Source organism: Ursus arctos, unplaced genomic scaffold, assembly GCF_023065955.2.
Source record: "Ursus arctos isolate Adak ecotype North America unplaced genomic scaffold, UrsArc2.0 scaffold_4, whole genome shotgun sequence".
Lineage (NCBI taxonomy): Eukaryota > Metazoa > Chordata > Mammalia > Carnivora > Ursidae > Ursus > Ursus arctos.
Window position 1 is genome coordinate 55,624,298 of NW_026623056.1, and position 23,903 is coordinate 55,648,200.

Below are 23,903 nucleotides of genomic sequence, written 5' to 3' on the forward strand. Positions count from 1 at the left end.
AAAGCTGAGAACGGGCATCTTTTCATTATATTGGATAGTTTCTAAGATGTTATCCTTCTTTGCATAAATTAGTGGTCCTTCGATAGGACATCTAAATAAAACAAAGTCGAATTCTTTTTCTTTTCAATAATATTATTTAGTTGTCATTTTCAAGTGGTGTGGCAACTATGAAATTCCCAGACTAATACCAAGCACCTAGAAAGTCCTACAAATAAGTGTTGGTTTCCCTTCCTTTTGTACTTTTTTTTTTATCAGACTTAATTCACAGAAAAACGTTAGTTTATTCATTATTATAAATAGGAGCTATTTTATAAATAGAAACTTAAACAGAATAGCAATTTGTTTTTGCTACAACAAATTTGTGGAACAATTGACAAAAATTGACTAGTATCTGAGATAACAGCAGGGAACAATGTGAATGTCCTGATTTTGATAAATGTGCCGAGGTTATGTAAGAAATCGCAGTGTTGGGGCGCCTGTGTGGCTCAGTCGTTAAGCGTCTGCCTTCGGCTCAGGGCGTGATCCCGGCGTTCTGGGATCGAGCCCCACATCAGGCTCCTCTGCTGGGAGCCTGCTTCTTCCTCTCCCACTCCCCCTGCTTGTGTTCCCTCTCTCGCTGGCTGTCTCTATCTCTGTTGAATAAATAAATAAAATCTTTAAAAAAAAAAAAAGAAATCGCAGTGTTTTTAGGAAACTGACACTGAAGTAGCTAGCAGAAAAGGGGGCACATCATGTGCAATTTACTCTCAAGAGGTTCAGAAATAAATAATATCTATGTAGAGAAGGAGAAGGGGGAGAGAATGATAAAGCAATTGCGATAAAATATTAACTTCCAAGGCATCTGGGCGGAGGTATGAGCACAAAAGGTGTACTACAGTACTACTTTGTAAAATTGTAGTATTTTAACATAGGTGAACAAGTCATGTCTTATGAGAGAAATTGTACACATACATGCAGAGTTGTAGAAGTATAAATTGAAAGAGGAGGGAAAGTTCTGTTCGCTCTAGGTAACAATTGGGGTCAGGATAATGTTCATAGAGAAAAAATAAATTTAAGTGGAACTAGAGAAAAATCTTAAAAATGTGTATGCCTGGAGCAAAATATAATCAAAACTAGGGAGATGTTGAAAAAGGAAATACTAGAGCAATACTAAGACCCAGAGAATGGAGGGACATCTCTTTCAACTAACATAAATTGAGAGAAACAGGATGCCATTTACTAAGTGTCAAGCTAAGGTTAGTTAGTCCAATAATTCTAGGACTGATGGTACTTCAGTGTCAACAATCTGGCAGTCAGGAATCCAAGCAGAAAAAAGCCAAAATCCCTAAAACTTTTTTTTAAGGGTTGAGTTTCTGGCTTGAAAGTTTTAAAAATGCCATGTTAGATTTGAAAATAATAATTACAGATAATGTTAATACTCATATAAATCCAATGATGTTATTTATTTCATTCTTTGATTACAATTAAGTCATTCAAATGTTAAGAATTTTATTTATTGACTTTATTCCCTGCTCTTTTCAATAATACTTCTTAAAACACAAATTGAATGAAGTTACTCTTCCACTCAAAGTACTTATCTCTCTCCAACACCGCATTATGTAACATTCAGGTTGCCTGGTCTTCCTTGACTATTCAACCTGATTTCTTATTACCCCTTAAGCAAGATCAATTTCCTCCTTTCAGCCTAGCCTCAACGCCAATACCATGATATGGTATATTTCTTTTTCTTTATATCTATCTGATTTATTTCTATTTTTCAAAGTACATTTAACTCTTCTTCAAAGGTTTCCCTAAAATTTTTAACTAATTTAATTACATAGTGTCTTATGTAAATTTGTTTGTTTCATATATATTGGGGTTTTTAAAAAGATTTTATTTACTTATTTATTTATTTCAGAGAGAGAGCACGTGCGCATGCAAGTGAGAACAAGCATGAGCAGGGGGCGGGGCAGAGAGAGAAGCAGACTCCCCACTGAGCAGGGAGCCAGATGTGGGACTCGATTCCAGGACCTGAGCCAAGGGCAGACGCTTAACTGACTGAGCCACCCAGGTGCCCCCTCATATATATTGTTATTAATTCTATACTTACATTGCAAATTCCTGCATGGCTTGAGCATGTACGGAGTGCAGGGAAAAGAGGCATTCAAACATATTTGTTGACCTCTTAACACTTTTGCACATATCTCAGTGGAAAGAAGTTTCTAAGCAGTAAAATATTTTTATTTAAATGAATACATATTAGTTTCTACTTTTTTATCTTGGAATCTCAACCTCATTAAAAAAGGACTATTACAATTCATCACATCATTTATTTATAAACGCTATAATCAGGAATTTTAGAAATTGACAGTAAGTATAGCGAAAAGAGTATGAAAGATCCAAAACAGTTGAAAGGAAAAATCAGTAGCATGTGACAACTTCTTAAATGTAGAAGATGAACCAAAGATGCTTCCAAGTGTTAGTTTAGAATCTGGTGAACTGGGGAAACGATGGTCATAATGGCAGAGGGGAAAAAAAAAATAAGGAAAGAAAGTTGATTGAGGGAGAATATACTTAATTTTGAATGATGAAAATTTCCATTAAACAATCATTCATTCATTCAACATTTGAGTGATTACAAGGTGCTGGAAGGCATTGTTCTAAGTCTGAGAAATACAAATGTGAACATCAGAGATGGCCCACAGCCTCATGAAATTTATATTCTTTTGAACAATTTAACATAGAGATACAAATAGGAAATTATTACTGGTTTCCAGGAGGGGACTTGCTATCGTGTGAGGGCAAAAATCAAAACTTACTATTAATGAGAGAACGAAAGAAGTAAGGCTTACTCTACAAAAAAACAAACAAACAAACAAACAAACAAAAAAAAAACAAAAAACAAAAACCAAAAAAACCCTAATCTTAGACCGAAAATTAGGAGAAAAATAGGATAGGAATCTTAAAGATTCACACGCTTATGTGCATGTTGTTATTGCTGCTTCTGTTATTTCATTCTTTGTAACTCTCTAAGATGAAGGAAAAACCTATACAATTGCACAAAAGGCAAAGAAAAAGATCCAGGAGAGTGCATGCTGAAGATGCTGGAAGGGAAGGAGATTTGTTCAGAGAGCACATTCTATAAAGACTCTGGAATCAGTGAGAGTTAGCAGGTACAAGGGTGGAAATCGGATTTAAAGAAGCCAGGTGTGGGGGCGAGGAGCATTTTCTTTTTCTTCTTAACCTTTATGGTCTTGATAAGTGAGGACAGTCTAAGAGGAAAAACACACTCTGCTGTGTCTCCTCTAATTTCAACACTCAACTCACAAAACACTTCCCTTCTGGTTACCCAATGTGTGAGGACTTCCCCACGCCAAGCAATTCTGACCCATGAGCTGGGTATCCTACAACTGAATTCACTTCTGATATTATCTACCTGGAATTAGCTTTGGATCCCACAGGTTAACGGCTCAGTCCCCCTGCCCTCCTTTCAGCTGCTAATCTCAAATCCAGGTTGTTATCTGTGATTCTGTCTCACCACCTATAAATCAGAGATTCCCACCACTTCCTCCCTGGGTCCAATTAATTAGCTACAGTAGCTCATAGAATGCAGGAAACATTTTTCTGACTAGACTACCAGCTTCTTGTAAAAAGATACAGCTCAGGAACAGCCAGAGGGGTGAGAAGTGTAGGGCAAGGTATAGAGAAAGAGGCCCAGAGCTTCCACCCTCTCTCCAGGCATGTGTCCTACTAGCCCCTGTATGTCTTCACCAACCCAGAAGCTTTCTGAATCCCATCTTTTGGACTTTTAAGGAGGCTTCTTTATGTAGGCAAGATTGATTATATTTTGGCCCCTGGTGATTGAACTCTCTCTCCAGCCCCTCTCCCTGCTCCTGGAGTTGGGGGTGGGGAATAGGGGAACTGAAAGTTTCAACCTTCTAATCACAGGGTTTGGTTCCTCTGGCAACCAGACCCAAGCTTTAGGGGTTTTCCAAAAGCCAATTCATTAACATAAATGCAGGCCTGGTTGAAGGGGGTTATTATGAATAACAAAATACACCTTTATTACTCTTATCACTTAGGAAATTCCAGGGTTTTTAGGAGCATTGTGCCCTGAACTGGGACCAAGACCAAATGTATTACTTCTTATTATGAATCACATATCACAGAGGGAAAATCATCTGCGGAGAATGAGGACATGAAGGATGAGATTAGGTTTGCGGAATAGTAGAGATGATAAGGGAGATCTAGTGCAGAAGGCCCCTAAGAAACCCTTTGACAGATGACTGAGAAACAAGGACCAAGTTTACTAGGGATGGCATAAGTCAGAGTAAGCGTTCCAGCAAAGCCCCTCTCTGTCTCCATGGCTAAGCATTTGCTTTAGTAGCCACATGGCATGAATCACAGGATGACAGAAAGACTGTGAGGCTAGAAGTTGGAAATGGAACTGGAGTTGGGAGACATAAATGAAAGTCTTGACAAAACGTTGGAAAAGCCCCTGGGATTTCAGTTTCTCCAGCTGTAAAATAGGGGTGGGGTGACCCTCAAGACTGAACCCCTAGAGTCTCTATTAGTGCTCCCTATTTTAGTCTGAGATCCTTACATGCTATAGGATACTGAACAGTGGGCAGAAGCTAGGGTGGAGGTTGAGAATAAACTAAGACAGATAGTCCACTAGTGGAATGATTATTTCCAGAACTGAAAAAGTAAATACACTCATTCAGGGAAGAAAACAAGAAGACACAATCTACACAAAGTTATAACTTTACGGATCTTTGTTTTGCAATCTGCAATTCTTTCTGAACATGTTTGATAGATTCACAGATACAATCTTTAGGTAAAGACCATGTTTTTGGTCTCACTGGCATACTTTGTGAAAGTATTGAACAAACATCCGAATTTACAATATAATCCTCTACAATTTAGAAGGTGCCTTATCACGTGGTCATCACACCGCTTTCACAATGTAATCAAGAGAAAAATCAACAAACTCAATCTCACAAACTAAATTAAACGGGACACATTCACGTTCCCCCTTTATATCCCTGTCAAAGATAGAGAGACTAGGAGGAATTTAAACACCATGGCATCATATCTGTCACAGGCGTATCTTTCTAGTGGTAGGGAGCTCATTTTTCAAGGCTACCAGTCCATTAACCTTCACAAGAACAAAAATAAAGCAAAACAAAGAAACACTCCCTGGAGAAATGGCATTGCTCCTAATCTTGCTTATATATCTTACTGTGGGGTTCGAAGATGGAACAAAGACCTCTACCACCCCGGGCACACAAAATGATACAGACACTCAGAAATAAATATATAAAATGCCTAGTGGTGCATAGTGTAGACAATTTGTAATTTAAAAAAAATATGATAGTTGGGTTACAGAGAGTAACTGATATCATCCCTGCTGAATCTGTCTTACCCCGTGATTTGTAACTGGGAGGGCCAAAGCATCAACCCCATTTATTTTTTAATGTCTTGGCCTGCTCTTGGTTACCTTACCTAGATTCATTCACTGTATATATCTGGAACTATTAGTTTCCTGATAAATGCATTGTCAGAAAGCCAGAGGCCAATGATAAGATAGGAAATAAGGAGGTCTTGCTTGTTTTTATACGTTTCTGTTTGACTTAGGAGATAATTATAACACAGATTGATGCTCCTATTTTAAACCAGGTTGTAAATCAGCATGAAATATAGGATTTGAGAAAGCCATTTGCCACATAATTATAATTTCTTAAAATCCCTGTGTTCACTGAATATGAGAAGCTATAATCATGCAATATATAGCAACAGCATTACTCATCTTTTACTCTCATGGAAGACAGTTAAGCAAACGTAAGTTACAAATTTTTAAATACTATTAGTTACAAAGTTTAAATACCATTAACCGAAACAAAGCAAAAACATATGTTGTTTGGTGTGGGATGTAGCTTCCAGGGGGAAAAATACAGATTCAGTAAGCAAGATTAAAATAATGATTCAGCACACTTCATTTAAAAGTCATGTCTTTTCTACAAATAAAGTTTGTCACCATAAGAGAATGTAAAAGTGAAAGAGTTCCATCAATATAGGAGAGCAGAAGCAAAGTAGGAACAAAAGAGGGATGTGGAATCAGAAAGGGAGACATTTGCACATGGACTCTGCTGGGGGTAATATTCAAAATACCTATCGATGACATAGCATCAAGAAGGAGGAGTTCCAGTGCAAGGCTGTGAAGACCCCCTTTATGCCAGCATTTATCCTTTGGTTGCCAAATTAAGGGAGAGGATAGGTGGAGCTGAGACACTGGCTCTAGCAGACTACCCAGGGTACCTGAGAAGTGAACCCATACAGAGGTATTTGCGTTCACTCACCTGCGGAAGTAGTTAGAACTACTTTGAACTAGTAGAGAAGTAGTACACAATTTTAACAACCAGCGGAGTCATACTGATGCCTATTTACTGAATATTAGCCATGGGTGACATCTCTTAACTGTGCAACTTTGGTGGTTTAACTGATGTTCTTGAGAGAGCCAAGTGAAACCAAAATGGTGTCTTTTGGCTAGCTCTTTGGCTGCTATTCTAAGACCTTTCCCAGCTAAAGAGAGAATTTAGTCTGCTGTCTTTCCCTTCCCCTATGCCATCCAGTACACCTTCTGCTATCCTCAGAGCAAAGGGCGAATGCCGGGAGACAGCAGAGGACTTCCAAATTTAAGTCAAACGCAGGTAACAGGCAAAGTTGACTCTCCATGCTGCCTTCCAGCTCCGGGGCAAACCCACCTGGGAGCAGAGCCGAGAAGCTCTAGTTCTAGTTGAAGTGTTCTCAGGGCACCATGCTGTCTCTTCCTTATCTCCCCTCTTTTGGCTCCACTATTTATTTGTGTATAAATGATGCAATGATATTTTTGCCTTGAGCTGCTTGGAATGTAGTATCCCTAATTATGGCATCTTAGAGCAACAATTCTATACAATGAATATCAGCTTAACTTTGCACAGGCTTTGTTGACTACAAAAGAAAACTGTTTATTTCTCATTCATCACAGTTATAAATAATGGAAACACTGTGATTGCCTTATCGCGAAGGGGTATCACTGGTGTCACATGTGTATACTTTGTCAAGTATAACCCTCCCATATGTTTGAGAGAATCACAACTAAAATCCCATAAATAATGTTGGACTACACAGTGTTTGAAAAACAAAACAAAAACACCAAAGCTATAGTCAAGAATTCATAAGAATTACATGGAAAGATTTAAGGGGTGATTGAGAGAGCGAGATTTACTAATAGTAAAGAGAACAGAAATGTTGTGGACGTAAAGCTAAAGAAGGGTGAGAAGTCTGCCTGTTGTTTAATTTTTCCATTCCATGTTAAAGGGCCTTGGCTTACAACCTGCCAATGTAGTATTTTGTTTTAATTGGAAAAAGATTGTCAATGGAAAATATAAAAGTCATTTATATTTGCAAAATTTTCAGATCAGTGATTTCAACTGTTCTCCACCAAGACCTCTTTTCACTATGCTTCTCCACAAGTTCTGTATTTTGAATTTTTATGTACAAATTATATCTATCAGATAAAATGGATTTATTTTCTTATATTTAATTAACTAGAGAATGATCTCAGTGAATAATACTCAGAGCTGCTGAGAAGCATAAAATAACTCAATAATGACATAAAAATATGGTATCATTATAACTAAAGTAAAGATATTTCTAGTTTTAAGTATCCTGCATAACCTTTTGCAAGCTAAGCTTCAATGTCTGTTAAATTCTTTGAAATATCAAAATGTGTCAAGGAGCCCCATAAGTACATCTCCAGTGTCCCAATTATTAAAAAGTTTCCAAACTGCAAAACAATAGATTAAACTAGTTCAAAATTACCTAATACATATGATTTATTCCAACTTGAAGAATTAAAATTGAGTTATTCAATGTAACATAACTGTCCAAATGTGACAGAAAATTCTGGGGCTCTTTCTAAAAAAAATTTTTTCCCAACCTTTTTTCCACTCCCTTTGTCAAAACCATTACTTGGCTCTGAGATGGCAGGAGTAGGAAGCATCCAGCACGTACTCACCAGCCTGGTTGGTTGTGATGCTGACTGCAGCGAACTGTCTTGGTGGCGAGCTCAGCTCTGACACCCCGTTAATGGCATCAATCTCAAAGGTGTAGTTAGTGTGTGCCAGGAGGTCTGTCACTGTCACTGTAGTGTTGGTGAGTCCAAACTGTCGAGGGAGGAAGTGGACATTGGGGCTGCATGGCTCACACTGTTTTATACTCCACCCACATTTTTTACATATGATGTTGAAGGTAACATCTTTCCGGCCTCCTGTGTCTAGGGGCCAACTCCAGTCCAGGATGACCGAGGTCTCGTTTATATTAGAGATAACATTTCTTGGTGCAGATGGAGGTCCTGCAAAGTAGTTCAACAAAGATTAATGAGCCTCACTTCTGTTTTCTACTACAAGGGAAATAGATAATTTACAATGGAACTGAAAGAGGTAAATAACCATCTTGTCTCTATTATATACTTTTAATTCGTCCTTCGAGGATCCATGAGATTATAGACACATGGATTCAAGAGCACTGTCCTCCCTAAACCATGAACGGGGGAGTTTTGACTCAAGGTTGAAGATACATTCTCATAGTCCAACAAGGGAATTTACTACTAAATTCAATGCCCTTGTGAATAGTTATGAAAACTTTACTATTAGTTTTATAAATCTTAGTCCTTTTTCCCTATGACCTATGACCAACACGTAACAAGAGGGAATAGAAATGTAAAAACACAAATCCCATGACTATAACCTCCCCTAGTCTGTCAAATGTAATACAAGATCTAAACCAAGATAAAGAAAATTCTCCTTCTTCCTGGGGGTCCTGTTGCAGGAAGGGCTTTAAAAACTAATTTGTTTTGCGTGATGAATGTTGCGTTTGTGGTGAGCCAAGCATGGAGAGTGAAGCAGAGAAAGCTTTCAATTTGCACATGGATAACGGAAGGAAATGGGCCAAATGCTTTAAAAAAAAGAATAAAGAAGCACAATAACAAGAAGAGAAAACAAAATAAAACAAACATGGAGGCATGGGTTGCAGCAAAACTACTCACGGGTACAAGCCATGGATGGAGGGTCTTTGTCTGCTCGGAAGTAATTATTCTCACACCTGCAGTTCACTGAACCATCTTCGTGAGTAGAACTGTGGGGTGGGCACTTGGCGCATTTCATATTACCATCCGAAGCCTTGTAGAAACCTGGTCGGCAAGCTACAAACAAAACGGCTCTTTTAAAATGCTGCGATAATTTTGGAAAATGTATTTTTGAAAATATGCAAAACAGATTTCAGGATGTTAGGGTATGCACTCATTAGGAATAAAAATCCATGTTTTTTTTCCTCCCAGAACTTACAGAAGCAAATAGTGTGGCCCAGTGTAGTTTCTCCACATATACATTTGAATTTGCACCAAATGTTAAGGGGGAAGAAACCCCCGAAGATTTAGATTATTTTGGCACCAGAGTGTGATGAAATTTCCAGCTCATGTTTTCACAGCTTTACTTGGCATTGAACTATTTGTGGAGAAAATACAGCAAAGCCATGTCATCATGTAGCCATTCCCTTTTAAAACATGATGCAATGTGTACACTCTCTGTACTACAGTTAGCGCTGCATTACACACTCGGTCGGATTTTATTGGTTTCTGTGTGTACAACTCCATCTCCACAAATAGTAAGCAACTGAAACAAGAAATCGTGGGTTCGTTATTTTAAGATTCTTGATGCATGGTTCCCAGGAGCTTTTTTTTTTTTTCCCCCTGCCTTGACAGTGTTATTCCTTAACCTCTACAGCAATGGCTTACACTGAAAATTTTCATGTATTTCCTTGCCTGTATCTCAAAAACATAGTGAGGTATAATTTCTATTTCAGTATAGTTCTTCTCTATATCTCAAATACATGGGAGGTATAATTTCTATTTAAACTGATCTACTTGTGAATTGTTACTAGATTAAAGCTTTTTTAAAAAAATATTTATTTATTTTACGGGTGCCTGGGTGGCTCAGTTGGTTAAGCATCTGCCTTCACTTCAGATCATGATCCCAGGGTCCTGGAATGGAGCCAGGAAGGGCTCGCTGCTCAGTGGGGAATCCTCTTTTCCCTATGCCCCTCTCCCTTTGCCCTTCCTCCCGCTCATGTTCTCTCTCTCTCTCTCTCAAATAAATAAAATCATAAAAAAAGATTTATTTATTTTAGAGAGAGACACCAAGATCATGACCTGAGCTAAAGTCAAGAGTCAGCCACTTAACTGACTGAGCCACCCAGATGTGCCTAGATTAAAGCTTTTTAAGAAAGTGTGCATTCATCTTTTTTTCTGCACATCTCTGAATGACATTTCTTTAATCCCAATGAACTGGTCATGAAATATTGATTTCAGCTGTCCATTTAGCATTCTTTATATATTTATTGCTTTTACGGAAATATACTTCTACTATATTATTTTTGTTTAATCTGATGTAAAATTCAAATGCTGTAATGTTTCATTGATCTAATACCAGAATTACATTGGGAAATGAAATCCAGGTGAAAATCCTACCAAGAAGTCTCTTGACATTATTTTGAGGATTAAATTCAGGATCCAGATTTTTTAAGTTTCCTCCAGATTATCTTTGGACTCAATGTTAATGCTATGTTGAGATTTGACGGCATAAAGCACTTGCATATAGAATATACCCTATAGGTTATCTTTATCACTGAATCCCAGAATTTTCCTATATCAACTTCATACTGTGAATAACAGGTTATTTGCATGCAAGTAAAGCCTGTGTGGACAAATCTTAACTTTTATAATCATTAAATGCATTTTGAAATGTAACACATTATATCCATAACAGTGGGTCTTCCTACCGAATGTTTCTTGAGATATATACTGCCAAGGGAAATCTACTGTCAAGACCCACAATTACAATAACTAAAGATGATAGCAATTGTTAACCTAGTCTTGCTGTTTTCTAGTTTCCACCAAGAATGGCTGCACTAGGATTATCTAAATCGAACAAGTTTTGGTGCCATATTGAGAGCCACTCAGATAAATTCTGTTGCCCTAACCAACCACGGATTAGGATTATAAACTTTTGAACAATGTTCTTGAGCACTGGTTAGAAACTACCACTTATATCTCATGTCATATTGCCTCAGGGGGAAATGATATAAAGTATAAACAAACTATGCACTTAACTTCTGGTTTCAATTTAGCTCATGGAGCACCTTTAAATTTGCAAGAGGGTAATGCCAACCGAGTCTTTAAAAGATTGAGTTGCAGTGTTTTGGTGTACTTGTTTTTTTGGTTGCTTGTAAGTTTATCTCTATGTTTTTATTTGAGATTTTGCGGCTTTTACAACATTTAGCATAAAGGCATACACTAAACACTCAATCGCTTTTTGTTAATATTATTAATGGCTATACTCTGGGATATTTAAGGAAAAGACAAGACAGTCATATAATCACTTCTTAGCTACAGCACAGGACTTCTAATAATAACTTGAAAGTAGTTAGAGTTAATAAACCTAGAAGTTAAGAATGTGACTCAAACTTGTAACTTGACTTTCTCTAAATATGATTCAATAACTTTAGATATAATAAAAGATAGGTAGACACATATATATTCGGTTTAATAAATCCTTGGCAAACATTACTCTTGTTCAGGCTTTCTGTTAGCCTTGAAGATACAAATGTCCCTAATTCTGTCCATCTTAATTAAAAAGGCCCTTGCAATCAAAAGCAGGCAACAGACATTTAACACAGACCACAAGGAGCAAGCATTCCAGTCTGACTGCACTGTTGGAAGGAACTACACAGAAGGAATCTCATTTGAGAAAGATTGGAAAATATAGTAAAAGCTGGCCTGTAAGTAGCATAATTAAATACACAAATATCAACAGGAGAAGACAAACTGTTAAGTAGAGGAACATGATGGGTACTATTGTTCACATACTAAACACCTAACCTTGCTTTCTGCTTGCTCATGGAATTTTGATTTTGTTCAGAATCTGTCTGCTGAGTACTTCTTTATACAGACGTAATGGCAAATAGTTATGGATGGCCCAAGTGATGGCCAAAAGATGGCCAAAAAGATACAAACAGAAATCTGATGAAAGTCTTTGAAATACTTTTATTTTTTCCTAAGAAGATGGTCTATATGTAATGGAAGCCTCTCTACCTACATTATTCCAGTACTGATTCTCCACATAATGGTTTAAATGTGACAATAAGTTAAAGACCAGGAAAATTAGATGTGTAAGTTAAAAGGCCAGGAAAATTAGATGTGTAACCTGCACTTGCTGTTTCAGTTAGCACCTCTCTCAAGATTTCTTATAATGTCAGAAAAATAACACCCTATTAGTTTAAGTCACCATGGGCAACTTTCTCATTTCTACAGCAGAAAGTATTTCTAAAGGATGTGAGACAAGCAGAGATGAATTTGAGAAGTACTAAATAGAATTATAGGCTAACCAAGCTAAAAAGATCTTAATAAGTCACACTGGCCAGTCTGTGTGCTGTACGTCTGAGGACCCAGAGCTCTGGGACTTCAGGTGACACACAGTTGGGATAGCCCCTACTCTGCATCTTCTGGTGCCTGGTAGCTAACTGATGGCCCTACTTCTCCAATTTGTTGATATTCATCAAATTACAACTGTATACAGAGTACAATAATAGATTCGATAACAACATCCTAAATTTTGTAGACATCTTTACTCTTTCTGAAAAACTTTCATAGTTACCATCTCAATTGAATCTCACAGCAGTTGCATTGAAACCATTGGGGGAGATATTAATCTACTCATTTTACAGAATGGATGATTGAAGCACAAACAGAAAAAGTAGCATGCCCCCAGATAATAAAGAATTCAATGGTATAATCCAAAAAAGCGATTTTTCTGCTGTTAATTTTGTATATATCACCTATTGAAAGCAAATTATTCTCTAGAACCATGAATTATTTTCCTACTAATTCTAAGCTGTTGTTATGACATTGAAGAATAGTCATTTAAAACTTATTTAATTAAACAAATGCAAGTCTTTCGTCATCTACTCCTAGTAAGAAACTATCTCACAAAGGGTAATGTTTTCTCATCATTCTCTAGGATTTTCTATCTATTTGATGTCTAATATTGTTATGCGGAGATGGGCAAGTATGTTTCTTATTGGAAGACCGGAGCTGTCAAATTCAGGATATGCAGGAGTCATTCAAGTAAGTTTTTCCTTTCTTGCTACCAGCAGGATCTTTAAATCTTCTACCGAAATTGTCCAACAAATTTGAGAATATGAGTGAATAATTTATATTCATTAATAATATTATACTGGTAGGAAACACTCTCTTTAAATGCATAAGGAGAAATCTTTTTTTTTTTTTTTAAGATTTTATTTATTTGACAGAGATAGAGACAGCCAGCGAGAGAGGGAACACAAGCAGGGGGAGTGGGAGAGGAAGAACCAGGCTCATAGCGGAGGAGCCTGATGTGGGGCTCCATCCCATAACGCTGGGATCACGCCCTGATCCGAAGGCAGACGCTTAACCGCTGTGCCACACAGGCGCCCCATAAGGAGAAATCTTTATATAGCGTACTTATTTTTGAATTTTTTCCACCAATAAATAATCTCTCTTCTTTGCAGTCAATCAATTTGTGCTTAAACACCTATCTATCTATTATACCTTCTTCATCTTTCAAAAAAATCTTCCTGGAGGAATTTGAAACTTTACCTCTAAGGGGCATAATACCTGTGTTTTAGTATCTTGCTTACAGTAATAAAAGCAATGACTGTAATCCGAAAGCACCTCCTTTCTCCTTGAATGCAAAACTAGTGATAAAACAATCCGCACATTTCTTTCATACAAATATTATTTCAGAGACTGAGAAGGTTTAGCATAAAAAAAATCAGCTAAAGGAATAGAGAGTAATGTTTTCTATCCTTTCATTACTCAAGGGAAATCTTAGTCAATTTATTACAGAATATCAAGGAAAAAAGAATAGACAAAATGGATACTAATTCAAATTTATTCAGTTTTAAGTTTTAAAATTACAAAAACATCTGCTAAATAGTTAAGTCCTTCCCTGGTGCAGACAAACTACTAAAGGAATATTCAACTAAGGTGGATCCACACATATTCAAAACCTCTGCCAAAACGACAGAATTCTGATTTACAGATTTCTTCCAGTAACCCACTATATGTGTTCTTCTCAAACACTGGTAAAATTATTTACAGATTTCAATCCCAGGGTAGTAAAACCGAAGAGAAACTAAACAGTTTCATGTCATTTGAGTGGAGGGAAATTACCACCTTACTGGTTGTGGTCCCAGAAATGTTTCATTCCCTTGCTTTAATGAAGAGTTTTGAAGTAGTTAAGTGTGGCAGAAGCTCTCATCTTTGATTTTGTGTTGATAAATCAAAGTAAGGTGAGCCATGAGTCTAAATTAATAACCATTAAAAGCCAGAGGTATCACTTCCTCAAACCCTGCTAGATATCAGCAGATTTACTAAGTAAGGAGACTTGTTCGTACAATGTTAGGATTTTGTTCATTCATTTTCCTCAGACAAGTATGTACTCATCTCCAAAATGACCTAGACACTTTATTGTGTCCAGTCTTACAGCGATAAAATCTACAATCCTAGCTTTGAAAAGGTCATATCCATATGGCATGGTTACTTTAGAAATGGATCTCCTTGCTCGAAAATGTGAGTGCTAAGATAATTTTTAATACAACATTTTTATGTTATCCTCACCAAGAAATTCTTTAATTTCTCTTCTTTTTATCCCAAGACTTCAAGTTGTTTTCAGCATCTTATAGGAAGAGCACTGGACTAGGAAGGAGGAAGGGCAGGTTAGCATCTAGTCTTTTCTGCTAAATAGGTATTATCTCAAAGTCACTGACTAAGGGTATTCAGATTTTAATGAGGTCGTTGGGATAGTGACTTCTGCTTCTATAAGTAAGTCTGAAGTTCCATCTGTGGTAATTACCATGTGCTCCCAGGTTAGACCCTGAGCAATATAGAGAGAGGAGTTACTTCCTATTCATTTTGTATGCTGAGTGTCTAGCACATTGTCCAGCACCTAACAGCTGATGAGATGCATTTCTGAAGTGAAAGAGTACCTTGAACCCAATTTTAGTCACTACACTTCTATTTTTTTTTCATTTGTCAAGTGAAGGGCATTGATTGACTTATCTCTAAAAACTCTTCTCTTCAGGCTGACACTTTAAAAGTTAATATTTGGTGTACCAAAATTTGTAGGATTCCTAGAATTTTCTAAGTAGAAAAAAAAAAGTAGATCGAAGTATCTCCATCTGAAATGTACATAAAATCAAATATGGTTTTATTGTGCTATTGGTAAAGATGAAACTATGAAATAGGGAATTAGTTGTTTGGTGGTCAATTTATTTTTCAACCCATCCAATCATGAAATCAACATGCCCTTTGAATACATACCACTCTGATACAGAAAAACACTGAAAAGAGCAAAAATCTGTCATTTCTTTTTCAAGAATATTTCTTTCAAGTCAGAAGAGAACCTCCTTTCTTTGTCTTGTTGCCCTATGTGATTTTATCATTTCCGTGGTGAATTTTAATCCTTAAAGCAGTGAAGAGAGTGAAGATACTTCGATCTACTTTTTTTTTCCTACTTAGAAATTCTAGGAGGTTTCATCTTTTCCTTGCTAATCTTAGTTCCCCTAATCTAAGTGCCAAGTTAGTGAGAACATGCTAGCTCACTTACCGGGCAAACCCTAAAACTTATTGAAGAACCCCAAGATAAGCCACAATGGAACAAAAATGATAAAGCCCTTGTGAAATGTTAATTTGCTGTTGAGAAACACTAAAAAGTGTGAATAAGATAATAGAAGGAAGCCAAAATAATACCAATTTGTAGTGAATGAATTAAAAATATTTTGGGAATCTGCTGAGTCCATATTTATGAAACGGTAACAATAAAACAGGAACTAAATACTACAGGTCAATAGGTGGGTAAAAATAAAAAACAAACCATCAGCTTTGGAAAATAACAAAGAAAAAGTATGAAATAATATTTTGAGCACTGTGTATACAATGAATAATAATTATAAAAAAGCTTCAAGATAGAATCTTGGCCTTATTCCCAAAGCACATAGCATACTTTCCTCCAAGTCATAATTGATGGGTCTGAGCTACGCTGATACAGAGAATGGTTAAAGTTACCACAGTGAAAGGAGAACAAATGCACTTAGTAAACCTTGGTGGCTACTGTTGAAAGAAAGTAGACAGCCTTTCAATTGCAAAGTGAATTTGTCTCCAGTTGACTAATGTGGTTGACTTTTAAGAGAAAACATGGTCCTAATTAAGGGTTAAAAGGCTCATTTCAATTTGAATTAACTTTAAATTAAAAAATAAAGCTGTTGGTAAATAGGTCCCTTTTAGTATTCAGACTTTAGCTCCATAGACACAGGGCTATATTATCAATTCCCAGCCATAAACACAAACTAATGACCAGAACCAGCACTGACTAAACAGATGATTTCCTGGCCTTGCAATTCCAGGCCTGACAGGGTCTATTTGCCGGTACAAGGTCAAAGCAACTGTTTATACCCAAAATGAGCTGCACTCCACAATCTTACAGGAACTCTATTCTTTGCCATTTGAATAGAGGTACAATGCTTTGAGGCAAGGCTGAGGCATTTCAATACACTGGAAGTGGCTACGTTCAGTCATTAAACCCTGCCTGCAATGTGCAGCATTTACAAAGTGATCAAGTGTTTCCTTCTTCTGTTCCTTCCACTGTTCAATAAAAAAGGCCTAAGGCAAAATGCCACCACACCATTAAACACAACAGAATCAATCACAATCTGGTGTGGCTCAAAGATAGCTTCGTAACAAGACTTTATTGTGTTTGTTGTTGTTCCATCAGAATTAGCCAGACAGGTGCCAGTAAAACCGAAATATGTCCAATGCACATTGGCCACAAAGAGAATATTAAAACAGCCCCCCATCCCAAGGATGCTGAGTTTGGCCAGCTTTGCTGTTGTCTTCCACTTTCAGGGAAGCACTGTGAATCCTAAGAGGAGCACTGCTTGAGCTTTTCTGTCCTCAATTATCAATGCCCAGAGAATGCTACCCATTAACTAAGTTTACAAATTCACAGGCATATGTACGTAACGGACAGGTAAATACTAAAAGAGGGGAAAAGGAGAGAGAGAGGGGGAATATGAAAGAGAAAATCATTTTTATGGGATTTTATACGGTGAATATAAAATGCATAGGACCCAAATCTATACTCAGGGCATACTGAGAGACAGCCTGGAAAAGACTTCCAAGAATAGTGCCACAAGTCTTCTTTAGACCAGAATAGCACTGGAATGTCTAAGAGAACTATTTCTAGGAAGGAATTTTGGAGAAGGTAAATCACTTCTCTGTTTAAGAATTACTACAGGTTAGTGTTTTCCAGTCTGCCCTGGAACTGTAGCTACAGCATGGGGAGGTCATCAGTCCAATAAATACATTTGTAAACTAATTTTAGAATATAATTTCTATAATAGATTTGCAATCACCCAGAGTAGGACTTTGAGACACAAATCATGAAAACCTTAGATGTGATCTCCCAAGGATCTAATGCGTACGAACGCACAAAGAACAATTAGGTCCTGCGTGTGTTTATATACACAAAGCCATATTTATGATATCAGCAAATTAGAAAGAACAGAATGTCTCAGATTAGAAAGGTGGTTAAATTATGCCGTATTCATACATTTTTACAAATAAATTATGTTATATTCATACATTTATCTGATGGAGTTGATGTCTTGCATAGAAAGATGCTTATGCTATTTTAATGGGGAAAAAGCAGGATAAAATAATAAATATGTAATCCTGTTTTTAATTGTTTATCTATATTTTCTTATTAATGTTATCACTTATCTAATGACAAACAAAAACGAAAGAGGTTTTAGAAGTGAAAAGACTGTATCATGTACACACAAAAATATCACAACATTTCAGTCAATGAACACTCTGTGTGTGTGTGTGTGTGTGTGGTGTAATCTGAGCTTTAGGTACATGTCATGAAAGTAAGAAACTAACTATGCATATTATATGTGCGTGGCTTAGATTTATACATTAAAATCTCTCTCACTCTCACTCCATATGCACACATACACACACTCACATACACAGCCTCACATACACTCTCCCCATGGTTTTTATTAGTTCTTGTTTCTGTTATACTGCTCTAGGTGTTTCCTTTTTCCTCTCCTCTCTTCTTTAAAAAATGCAAAATGGGGGAAAATTATCGTTGACTGCAAATGTTGATAGCTCCACTAATGTGAATTTCACACTTTTGATCTCAAGTAAATATACCTCACTTGGGAACACTTATACAGAAAATAGCACAATTTTTAAAATCCAGGATTTAAAGGAAACCTATAAAAGATAGAAGACTCAGAGGAAAAACAAAAAAAACTCTGTGGATGCTGCAAGACACAATGCAAAAATATTTGTCATCTTACTTGTACTGTTAATTATCCACTCTCCAAAAGAGAAGATCACCATCTAGAATTTTGAAAAATGGTGACACCATTATATTTTATTGGAAGTCCTTTAGATCTACTTTACTTTCTAGGTAAGTTTATTTTAAAATAATGTCCATTTTTATTCTGAGGAAACTCCTCTGCAACTTTCAAATTTGTATCTTAACACTTCTGATAATCCTATCAGCTTTCCATCCCATTTTTACCTGTGAAATTTATTAAAATGACTGTTTGATAATATTGTGGTCAAAAAGTGATGGATTGAAAAGAAACCTATAATGTGTCATTTTTACGTTAAGTATTCACTTTATGATCATAAAATATTACCAACTAGAAGTGTGCAATTTAAAAGTATCCAATATTTGCTTTGAGTAACTTCATGGCTAACATTTGAAAGATAACGTAGAAAAAAATGAATTAGTGTAATTCTAGGGTCTCTTTTATCATGTATTTTTATGCTTATGGTAAATCTTTGCCCCAAGATTAAAAGGGGGATTCCTACTCAACATATTCTGAAATTTCATTTCCTAAGTGGGTAAGAATGAACTTCACAAAGAAAACATAAAAAGCAAATAGAAGCCCATGAATATATGCCCATGGGATCAACAAAACCATTAGCCAAATAAGTTTTTTGTAAAAATTTCAACCAATCATCTATTTTGAAACTGAGAGAGAAGACATAAATGTTCATAACTGTACGGCTAGCATGTCCATATACTGGAGTTTTACATAAAATTAGTTCCATCCTATTCAAGAAAAAATTATTTTTCTTCCTGCATAAGAATACGAAGTTTTCAAAGAAAAAAAAGTCACTATGAGGTTTCACATGCGTATGTCAATTTGCATATGACATATATGCGAATATATGTATGTCAAAATATGTATGTCAAATTATCATATGGTTTCACTCATTTATGGAACATAAGAAATAGGAAGATCAGTAGGAGAAGGAAGGGAGAATGAAGGGGGTAAACAGAAGGGGGAATGAACCATGAGAGACTGTGGACTCTGGGAAACAAACTGAGGGCTTCAGAGGGTAAGGGTGTGGGGGATTGGGATAGGCCGGTGATGGGTATTAAGGAGGACACATATTGCATGGTGCACTGGGTGTTATATGCAAATAATGAATCATGGAACACTGCATCAAAAACTGGGGTTGTACTGTATGGTGACTAATATAACAAAATAAAAATTATTTAAAAAAATTTAAAAATATATATGTCAAAAATACAAAATATCTCTCCGTAATTGGGGTAAAAATGAACTTCTCAAAATACATAGAAGAATCTCATGGGCAGGTGACATACCAATAGAGCATAGAATTTAATGGTGTTATGAAAATAAAAAGGGGTGGGGCATCTGGGTGGCTCAGCCGGTTAAGTGTCCAACTCTTGATTTTGGTCATGATCTCAGGGTGGTGAGAATGAGTTGGGCTCTGCACTGGGTGTGGAGTCTGCTTACGATTCTCTCTCCCTCTTCCCCTTCCCCTGCTCAAGCTCGGTCTCTCTCTCTCTCTCTAATAAATAAATAAATATTTTAAAAAAGAAGAAAAATGAAAAGACCAGGTTTGAATTCTTTAAAGGGGTTAATTTCTTAATATAGAGACAACCATTTTTTTTTTCTGCATAGGTAGTCTTTATTATCCAGAAGTTTACATTTGACTTAGGAGACAGATATATTGAATAAAAAGGATAAGAAGATTAAATGAACTTAAATTCATCTAAGAGGAAGGAAGAATTAAAGGGCAGAAAGAATGAAAGAAATATGAGAAAATATGACAGAAGAAATATTAAACTGCATTGCTTATGGCTGGCAAACATACATCACTTTTCTAGTACAAATAAGTGGGACACATGAGAAGTTTGGAACATAAGGACAAAGAACAAAAGTAGGGGGACATCTGCCACTTTTGTCCATTCTATTTGGTCATTTTACATAATTTCAGATTTGGTCACCTGTGCTTAGTGTTGTCACTATATTTGAAGGGAGAGGGTGGTGGGGAGTCACAAAGAGAAAGAAAAGGGGAGAGGGAGACAAGGAAGGAGAAAGAGGTCTGTGTGTGTGTGTTTCTAATTAAAACCAGTGAGTAGATTTTGCAAGTGTTCTTTCAAGACAGAGATCATTATATATTCCACCCACCCTTTGGAATTATTATTTAAATTTTGTTGATTGATTTTAGAAATTCATTTAGGTTGACCGTCTTCTCATATTCTGCAAATTTAGGAATTTAGATCTTGCACACGAGGCTAGAGAGGTGATGGATGAGACAGGGGATGGGACATTAAGTCACATCTTATGCCAGCAAGCTTTGAAAACCGAGGCAGTGTAACATGTAAGTGATGAATCACTAAACTCTACACCTGAAGCTAACATTACACTGTATGTTTTTATTTATTTTTTTAAAGATTTTTATTTATTTATTTGACATAGAGACAGCCAGCAAGAGAGGGAACACAAGCAGAGGGAGTAGGAGAGGAAGAAGCAGGCTCCCAGTGGAGGAGCCTGATGCGGGGCTCGATCCCAGAACGCTGGGATCACGCCCTGAGCCGAAGGCAGACGCTTAACGACTGTGCTACCCAGGCACCCCTACACTGTATGTTAACTGACTGGAATTTAAATAAAAATTTGGGGAAAACAACAACAACAACAATAACCCAGGCAGATTGCATTACCAGCTTGCAGCACCTTCCCCAGATCTAACTACTTGAAGAAAATAGTTCTCACCTCCATGTAATATAATAAATACCATTTACTGAAAATCTCCTCCATGTCTAGCACTGCACTTGTACTTCACTTCTGTACTTACAACGATCATGTGAGACAGGTATTATCTACTTTTCCTGAGGAGATGATTGTGGCTTAATGATATTAAGTGCATTGGCTGCTTATCCCTCTATTAAGTGTTGTAACCAGAAATGAAAAATAAGTCTGAGGATTTCCTAGACACAGATATTTATGGGCTTTGTATCCGCTGCCTTCTCATTCTGTAAAATTTAAAAGCGATCACTAAAGCCGGGTCAGCAGTGAATCCAGCACCCTAAAATTAATGCAAAAAATGCATACAGTGTGACTATAAAGATAGTAGGCAGGTCTTACAGGGCACACAGAGAAATTGCTTCCCTCATTTTGTTGAAGTAACGGTGGATAGTAGTTTTCTTCAACAATATCTTAGGCCTATGTCTAACCAGGTGAATGGTTCTGATGGAGGAAAATTCTAGTCACTAGGAAGAGGGAATGCGTCATTGTTGGTGGTCTACGAGAAAGGTATTTGTGAGCTGGATGTCTTTGCAGAGGAGTGTGCCTGCTCAAAAGAGAATACATTTTCTACTTTCTCTGTGTTATCAGCTGAAACAAGGAACCTTATTGTGTAGGGGGGAAAAGGCATACCCTTAAATAGTTTCTAATCAAAACCTAAAAAGGCTAATGCAATTCCACTTTATTGCTTTAGTTTTCTGGACATTTAGAACTCTCAAGAAGCCTAGGAAAGTAAAATATTCAACTTTATCTATCATACAATTGGTAGGTGATTTTCACTAAAATATAACATTATATTTGGAGATCTTCAAAGTGTACATTGAAGAGTAACTGCTCAGGATACCAACAAGAGTGGAAAAAAAACTCCCAAAAAACCAAGAAAACACTTTTCCCAAGACATTGGGGTAGATGTGATGCACTTCAGAAAAGACACCTAGCCGTCTTCCTCACGGCTGCCAGTCTGTACTTGTCACTCCAATTGTGCATGAGGTCCAACTAAGTAAAAACAGATTTAGAGACCAGTCAATTTTTTATTAATTAGGACTGGAAAACATATATCTAAAATGCCTGCACATAACTTATAACAGCTGGATCCATACCCTTTTCCTTGTGAGGAAATCTTGGTTTCATAGTACCTTCAGTTTATTTGATGATATATGGTAGCGAGCTATACTTAAAGCCCACAGAATGGGAGAATATATTTGCAAATGACACTACAGATAAAGGACTGGTATCCAAGATCTACAAAGAACTTCTCAAACTCAATACACGAGAAACAAATAAACAAATCAAAAAATGGGCAGAAGATTTGAATAGACACTTTTCCAATGAAGACATACAAATGGCTAACAGACACATGAAAAAATGTTCAAAATCATTAGCCATCAGGGAAATTCAAATCAAAACCACACTGAGATACCACCTTACGCCAGTTAGAATGGCAAAAATAGACAAGGCAAGAAACAACAATTGTTGGAAAGGATGTGGAGAAAGGGGATCCCTCCTACATTGTTGGTGGGAATGCAAGTTGGTACAGCCACTCTGGAAAACAGTGTGGAGGTCCCTTAAAAAGTTAAAAATTGAGCTACCCTATGATCCAGCCATTGCACTACTGGGTGTTTACCCCAAAGATACAGACGTAGTGAAGAGAAGGGCCATATGCACCCCAATGTTCATAGCACCAATGTCCACAATAGCTAAATCGTGGAAGGAGCCGAGATGCCCTTCAACAGATGACTGGATTAAGAAGTTGTGGTCCATATATACCATGGAATATTACTCAGCTATCAGAAAGAACGAATTCTCAACATTTGCTGCAACATGGACGGCACTGGAGGAGATAATGCTAAGTGAAATAAGTCAAGCAGAGAATGACAACTATCATATGATTTCTCTCATCTATGGAACACAAGAACTAGGAAGATCGGTAGGGGAAGAAAGGGATAAAGAAAGGGGGGGTAATCAGAAGGGGGAATGAAACATGAGAGACTATGGACTATGAGAAACAAACTGAGGGCCTCAGAGGGGAGGGGGGTGGGGGAATGGGATAGACTGGTGATGGGTAGTAAGGAGGGCACGTATTGCATGGTGCACTGGGTGTTATACGCAACTAATGAATCATCGAGCTTTACATAGGAAACCGGGGATATACTGTATGGTGACTAACATAATATAATAAAAAATCATTAATTTAAAAAAAAAAGAATGTGATAAGATATATCAGGCAAGTAGAAAAAAAATTATGTACGTGTTCCATTAGGTGCTGAATGCAGAAATACATAATGTAATATGTGAAATATATACATAATATGTAATTATATATGTGATTAATAGTAATCATAAATTGTACTTAAAAACTAGAAATAAAGCCTCTAAGTTTCTTCTAAACATTTCTTTTGAAAAAAAATTCTTGAATTATGTTTAAACAAATATCCCCAGGATAAAAGAAAACATACCGTATATTTCCTAAAGAAAACTTGTTTCCTAAGTGAAGATCTTAAGTTAGTTTAGAACAAAAAGGAGTAGGTGGATTTCCAATTGAATAATAATAACTATAATATGTATACCATCTAACCTTAGAAGTGAGGACTATCATTTTCTGTGATACATACAAAATACTACAAGGTTTGTGTGATATGCACAAGACA

The 23,903-nt window shown here is 36.7% G+C and overlaps 1 protein-coding gene across 3 annotated transcripts in view; it reads right to left on the reverse strand.

The window, feature by feature from the left end:
• EPHA3 (EPH receptor A3) overlaps positions 1-23,903 on the reverse strand; it is a 348,397-nt gene that overhangs the window by 118,977 nt on the left and 205,517 nt on the right. For 2 of the 3 annotated variants that reach the window (XM_026490828.4, XM_044381192.3), the window contains exons 4-5: positions 9,068-9,223; positions 8,039-8,374 (exon numbers count right to left, since the gene is read on the reverse strand). In XM_026490828.4, coding sequence (XP_026346613.2) covers positions 8,039-8,374; positions 9,068-9,223 — 492 coding nt within the window. The remainder of the gene's footprint in view (positions 1-8,038; positions 8,375-9,067; positions 9,224-23,903) is intronic. The other variant, XM_044381195.3, reaches the window with a different exon arrangement.